At 43.9% G+C, this 7,193-nt stretch overlaps 1 protein-coding gene across 1 annotated transcript; it reads right to left on the bottom strand.

The window, feature by feature from the left end:
* Positions 1 to 408: 408 nt before the first annotated feature.
* LOC149821716 (beta-fructofuranosidase, soluble isoenzyme I-like) lies at positions 409 to 4,539 on the bottom strand. The gene is made up of 5 exons (XM_089981634.1): positions 3,679 to 4,539; positions 1,752 to 1,913; positions 1,433 to 1,662; positions 997 to 1,084; positions 409 to 859 (listed from the first exon to the last, which is right to left on the bottom strand). The coding sequence occupies exons 1-5, from the start codon at positions 4,402 to 4,404 to the stop codon at positions 668 to 670; spliced, it is 1,398 nt and encodes a 465-aa protein (XP_089837760.1). The 5' UTR covers positions 4,405 to 4,539; the 3' UTR covers positions 409 to 667.
* Between the last annotated feature and the right edge of the window lie 2,654 nt (positions 4,540 to 7,193).

Raw genomic sequence — 7,193 nt, 5'->3', positions numbered from 1 at the left:
TCCAGCCCCGGCGGGGAATGGATTTTATCCTCCATCCCCGCCTTCATCTCCGTTTCATGTCCTCCATCCCCGGTTCAAACGGGGATGAGGCGGGGCGGGGCGGGGATATTGCGGGGAAAAGTGGTCGGGGCGGGGTTGGGGCGGGGATGGGGCGGGGCGGGGAAAAGTGCACGTCCATCCCCGCCTCCACCCCCGGACGGGGATGGATTTTAACCTTCGTCCCCGCCTCCATCCCCGTTTCATACCCTTCATCCCCGGTCCAAATGGGGCAAGGCGGGGCGGGGCCCGCTTTCCCCCGGTCCACTGCCATCCCTACCCATCATACTTGCAAAAAAGGAACGAGAAAAGAGCACTTGATAAAGGCCACATAAAGAAGGGCTAAAAAAGCCATGAATGAAAGTTCTGAAATAAGAGGAAAAGACGTAAATATGATTAAGATAATGATGATACAAAGAAAAAACTTAAGAATATTGCAAACAATGTTTTAATCCCCCCCCCCCCCCCCCCCCTCAAGAGAGAGCTTCCTCATCCCAAACTACCTGGACCAATGATGGACCAGAGGCATATACATTTGCATTGATAACCATACGCCCTCATCATGGTTTCATAACGAGAGAAACCTCAAATGGAAAATCAGGCAAAAGAAAAGGGGTGGGGGATTGTAATACTAAGGAAAGAATGGATGAATATCTGCTGAGTTCATCTCCCAGATGTTGAGACTAGTGGTAGTGATTGGAACAGATGCATTGTTGAAGAGGAAGATGCGAGCTGCTCCATATATGGCCTCTGTTGGGTACACACGAGATGTTATGCACATTCTACCACCTTGGGCAAAGCTTTCAACTATAGAGTGATCAACCTGCAATAGAAGAGAACTCAAGTCAATTAGAACTTCAACCTTGACACAAACAATATGTTGTTTTTTAGTAGGACTAGTTCAAGTCTACAACATTGTAATGAACTAAAATTTCCCACGAAAGCTATCACTCCACTCACCAGTATCCGAATTGATAATTTCTCTCCAGAGAGAACAGGCACAGCATTTCCGTATGTATATCCTGTGAGATCTGTTGCCAATGATGACCTGCCCCCATCAAAAAATTTTGAGAGAAAAATCTCAGTGTTAGCTTAATCTATAGAAGAAAACATTCACCAATTAAACATGCTAGAAGGAAAAAAAATATCATGGAGAAAGGTAGAGAGCAGAATGCTGGAGTATTTGATATTTTCATTCCCTAACATTGTTAGAAATTATTTTTGAGCATTCTATCCTTAAGTTTTGAAAACCGTTGGTTGAAGCAATACCCAAATGAATTCATATGCCTGTTAATGCATTCAATCTGAGTACTGAATTGTGGTCTAATTCTGTCTCGCAGTGGACCTAGTTCAGTTCTATCATTATTCATAAGACAGTGCGGAGCACTGGACTCACCTAGAGTCGTCATGGCAGAAGTAGGTCTTGAAGTCTCCGGTGGAAGTTTTTGCGACGTAGAAGAAAACAGCAGTTTGCTCTGTGAGGTTCTTCTCTGCAATGACTAGCAGCCCGAACGGGCCCAGAACGCCACGATCGGCAGCGCCGCCGCTTGTGGTGCAGTTGTAAGTTACATCAGCCTCTGTAACGTTTTCTGAAGCAGGAAATTCCATCTCAATGTTGATGTCCAACTGTTAAGCACAAAAAGGATCAATCACATACAGTCCCTAGCACATACAAGAGAACAAGTAAAAAAGAGTGAAACAAGGAAACAGAGTACCTGAGTCGCAGGGGTGATGTTCAATGGCACAACTGAACCTGCCTCAACTGTAATATTCTCAAAAGCGAATTTGGTTCCTCTAAGGCTTTCCACTTCTTCCACCGGCCACTGGATTAAATTGCTGTTTGTCTTCTGGTCGAAGTATACAACTCGAGGTATTGTCTGAATTAATTAAGAAAAGTAGGGATAAGTTTCATCATCCCAAAGCAAATATGAGGCCATCAAAATTAATGGTTTTGGACAGGTTGAATATTATACTGTTTTTGGCGATTAACCGCTATCTTAATTGGGTTTTGATTGATTATTCTACCACTTTCCAATTTCTTTCATCGTTGCGCAAGCCCATCAGATGGAGGTGGTTATGCCAATTAAACACTAAGGTAATAATATCGTATTGACAAGTGGGGAAAAAAAGAGACGAGAAATTTAGAGAAACTAAAGATTGGCAGTGTTTAATTTACCGGTACTATTTATTTGTTTAGAGAAAACTATGTTGGTTCTGAACCATGGTTCCATACAGTTAGGGGTGGCAATCGGGTCGGGTTGGCGGGTTGGCGTGTCAGCATACCTCAACCCGAACCCGACCCGTTTATTAAACGGGTCAGCTATGGCAAACACAAACCCAACCCGTTTAATAAACGGGTAACCCGACACGACCCGCCAACCCATTTAATAAATGGGTTGGGTCGGGTAAACGGGTTTTCAGGTTCACGGGTCAGGTTGGCGGGTCGGGTTGACTGGTTGACGGGTCGGGCAGACGGGTTGGCGGGTTGACCCACTCGCCTAACCCGTTTATTAAACGGGTCAGCCGGGTTGGCGGGTTGGCATACCCCCAACCCGAACCCGACCTGTTTAATAAATGGGTTACACGGGTCGACCCGTTTATTAAACGGGTTGGCTTAAGCCCAACCCGAACCCGCCTAAGAGGCGGGTTGGCGGGTCGTGTCAGAAATTGCCACCCCTACATACAGTGGCACATACTCTTGTTTACGTGCAGGGACGTACCCAGAAACTTTTATTTGGAGGGGGGCGGGGGGAACCACAAATTTTTTCTTAGGGGGTGCAGAATTTTTTTTTTAGGGGAGACCCAGATTTTTTTTTTACCTATGTTGGAAGCAGCCAGATAAAGGCTCCAATATAAGTTTTAAATTCTTGGGGGGTCACCCCACCCCCCAAGCCATAATGTAGGTCCGTCTCTGTTTGCGCACCAAATATTGGATCTAAGTGAACAATTTAACATTCTTTATTTACAGTATTTAAGAGGTTTTACCATGTATAATCTATCATAAGATTCAATTTCTAAGATGGTAAAAAATAGACCTCACAATTCATAAAGATAAAGATGGTTTAAAAATTATCTAAGACAAAATGTTGGGATCAATTTTAACACATGAAAATAGTAAGTAGAACATGTTAAACATGACCCAAATGTTGGTTTTGGCTTTTTAAGATTAAATCTGGTTAAATCAAGCATGTACTGCCATAAGTTATGGTGGCTCAATACCACAATCATAGCACTAATTTGTTTATATAAGAAATTTCATAACCTTCATTTGTTAATTTTCTTAAAACACAATTTTCTAAATTGCTCTCTCTCTCTCTCTGACAAAATCCTAAAACGGCACGTGCCAAATAGTCTTCTTCTTGAGTTCCTCTAAAAAGGTGTAACAAAATTATATTTTTTTCACCAATCTGCACTTGAACTTTAATAGGTGTTAAGATGATGTCAGTCAGATATTTGTGAGAAATATGGTGGTCCCCACAAAGATGTGGACAATTTCAATTGGGCTGTCAATCATATCTTAGTGTAGATTGGATACGTTATTGACCTGAACCCGCTTGGTCAGGTTGGATATTGGAGTCGCTAGAAGTCCGACCCGAACAACCAGCACACAAAAGAATAGAAGTGATAAGGGTGGGAGGGTACCTGTAATGAAGCCCAGCCCTTTTCAAGATCGGTTTTCTCACTGTCGGTCTCCCCGACCCAACCCCACAGCACCCTCCTGCCCTTGTTCTGGTCGTAGAACGTCTTCGATGCGTAATACTTGCCGTAATCATACCGGATCCCTATCCCAACATCAAGTTCCGGGTCATCCGGGGTCCAGTTGCCATTCACCGGGTCATAGGTCCCTATCGCATAGAAGTCCTTCTTGAGGTCGTCCAGGCTAGCTTTGAGCACGTACTTGACATTGGTCTCATTGGTCGTTGTGTCGAGCCCAGCCGTGCTAGTTGTCGAGACTGGGTAGAAGTCAACACACTCCCACATGCCCGTATCCGGCACAGCATGCATCACCCCATCCAGCAGCTCGTAGTTGACAAAGTCCTCGGTCTGGTATACCAGCGCAATCCCGGTTGTGTGGAACTTTGACCCGATGATCAAGCGCCAAGTGCCATCCGGACCCCTCCAAGCCGTAGTCGGGTCGCGAAAGTCCTTATACCCGATCCCCTTAGGCGGCAGCAGCACCGGGTTCTCTTTATACTTGACCCAGTCACGGAGCAGTGGGTCCGATAGGTTTGCTGGCACGGCAACGTTCTGGACTTGGACCGATTCATTGGTCGAGCCCGTGTAGACCATCACGATGCCCCCATCGGGTAAGAGGGTAGCAGACCCGGTCCACACCCCATTTATATCATACCAATGGTCAGGAACCATGGCTAGGTCCAAGTACAACCAATGGATCAAGTCCCTGGATACAGCATGACCCCACGTTATGTTCCCCCAAACGGACGAGTCCGGGTTGTACTGGTAGAATAGGTGGTACCATCCCTTGTAAAACAATGGCCCTGAAATCATCTAGCACCAAGTCAGAAACAAAGGGCCACAAATGAATGAAAAAAAGATGGTGAATCTCATTACACCACAAATCCCACATCCTCTCGCCAAGTTCCCCACTAACCCATCACATTCTATCCAAGTTATGTTAGGGCAAATATTGGCTAAATTTAACTGTACCGTACTCTCTAGCAGAAACTAACTTTTTTCCCATTTTTTTTTTGGCAGATCAAAACATGGATATGATTTAGATGGTTGGTGTAGTGAACAATATGCTTTGAATCGTTCAATCCTGCTGCATAAGCAGTTTTTCAGCGCTCAAAAAATCAACAGCTTACAATGCGCCAAATTTTCATAACTTGCATGAAAAGTTGAAAACCACTCAATCCAAAGTGTGTGTGCTAACAAATGAACCTAACGAAATGCATTTGCAAGATCGGTTCGATCACATAAACCTCGTGTCTCTCTTGATGTTGAACAAAACAGAAAAAGACAGACAACAGTAACCAAAAACTTTATTATAAATGTGGACATTCCTGGCACATCTTCAACAATCATTAGTCAAAACAGTCGTTCTTGTTGCACATGAGAAGGATGGATGGGATCAGAAGAAGAAGGTAAATATCGAATCAATTGCTTACCATCCGGATCTGAAATCGTGAAACGGAGAAGGATGGGCACAGTCCACACCAACAAAGAAAGAAAAAAATCAATCAGAAAAAAATGGAAATCAAAAGGAAAGAAAATCCAACTTGACAGAAACCAAAAAAAGAAAAAAAGAAAACCACCGTTCATCCAATTCTTCTGAGGCTGAAAATGGTAGTGACTGCGCTGCCAGGTGAGCATAGCGTTAGTCCAGGAGAAGGAGGGATGCGGCCATACTTGCGAGGCTTTCTCCGAGACTCCGGCGGCTTTTCCCCTCGAGATCGGCAGGAAGGCACGGTGGTCGGCCTCCTTTTCGACGGCCGGCGAATGTGGCAACGGCTTCGCAGACTGGATCCCGAAGAGAACAAGCAGAGCGCAGAGGGCGACGACGGCCAGGAGGGTGGAGGCGAGGACCTTGCCTGGTTTCTGAGGAGGGGAGGGGACTATTGGCCGCTGATCTGCTAATAGGGGCGTGTAGGGATGTGGGTCATCTTGATGGAGGTCTGAAGCTGATAGATTCCTCTCCATCGGATTGGAGAGCCAGAGAGAGAGAGAGAGAGAGTTGGGAGATGGGTGAAGAGGGTGAGAGAAGTTGGTCTTAGATCTCGTGCTTTAAGAAGAGGATGGGAGATGGGGGGCGCCACGTGCAGAGTTTGGAGTGGTCTGTTTTTGCCTCCTAAGTTGGATAGAGAGAGGAATTGGGAATTGACACTTGTGTGAAGGAAGATTAAATGGGAGGGCTTTATAGTCGGGCGTCAAAATATCAGTGCCACTTTTGTAGGCAATCACAAGCTTGGTCAAGTTTTTAGCTTTATCAGGTTGTAACCTCATCATCAGTTTTGGGGGCCATAAGGAGAGGTGTGGTGGTGGTGGCTAGGAAACGATGGTTTTGACTCTAGGAATGGTATTGTCATTTTTCTGGGTTTAATTGGGGGGAGGGGAAGCAAGAAATGGTTGGGATATTGACTGTTGGTTGTGTGTACATTTCAAAGAATGACAGGTAGAATGTGGAAAGCAGTTCCGTCCCACTCGTCCCCACCGTCATCCCTATCTTCATTATTCTGAAGTCTATGAAATATTGATAGTTTGATACATTTTTGTTTTTGAGAGAAAACATTCAAGATAGTTTGATACATTGTTTTTTTTTTAGAGAGAAAACATTCAAGATAGTTTGATAGTTTGATACATTGTATGCCATTGGTTTTCGACACTCCTGAAAATCTTAGATACACTTTGCAATGATGTGATCCAAAATCTTTTTTTATTAAACAAATTATGTAGATCACACTTGTAGAGCTGTTTTTGATCATTGGATCATTTGATTGGACAATTTATGACACACATGAAGGCACACTCATATATATATATATATATAATGAGAGAGAGAGAACATTTATCATTCTAACATTACCAAAATACATCCAACCAAATATTGGATGAGAGAGGAACATAAGAGTAAGACAGCCACCAGGTAGATGGTGACTGTGCACAGTTCAGAGTACAAGTAGAGAGAGAGAAAGCTACATAATTTACATTGAAGATGGAAAAATAGATCTAGAAGTGCAATAATTTCCATGTGCTTGCTCGTACTGTATACAATAAAACAAGGGATTAGAAGTGCAAGTAGAGAGAGAGAGAAAGCTACATAATTTACATTGAAGATGGAAAATAGATCTAGAAGTGCAATAATTTCCATGTGCTTGCTCGTACTGTATACAATAAAACAAGGGACGCCAGATCACCGTAGTGTAGACTCAACTAGTATCATTGTCCTTTCTCTGTTTCCTTTATTTTGTCCTGTATCACTGAGATGCGGTGGCTTGTTTTGCGTGGTTATCGTTCCGTGGTTATTGTTGTGTTACATTTTCGTGGACATGGTTGGATGGGATGGGCTTTGATTAGGATCAAGGTCCACCCACCATTGGATTGGTGAGTCATATCACATGATTCATCGTACACAGTTTCGAAGAGAGAAGCTTTGCTACAAATTGACATGATCTGATCATGGAACGTAGGTCCACCTA

This window comes from Nuphar pumila, chromosome 11 (assembly GCF_984573655.1).
Source record: "Nuphar pumila chromosome 11, dmNupPumi1.hap1.1, whole genome shotgun sequence".
NCBI classification, from domain to species: Eukaryota; Viridiplantae; Streptophyta; class Magnoliopsida; order Nymphaeales; family Nymphaeaceae; genus Nuphar; species Nuphar pumila.
This window is presented reverse-complemented; position numbering and strand designations above follow the sequence as displayed.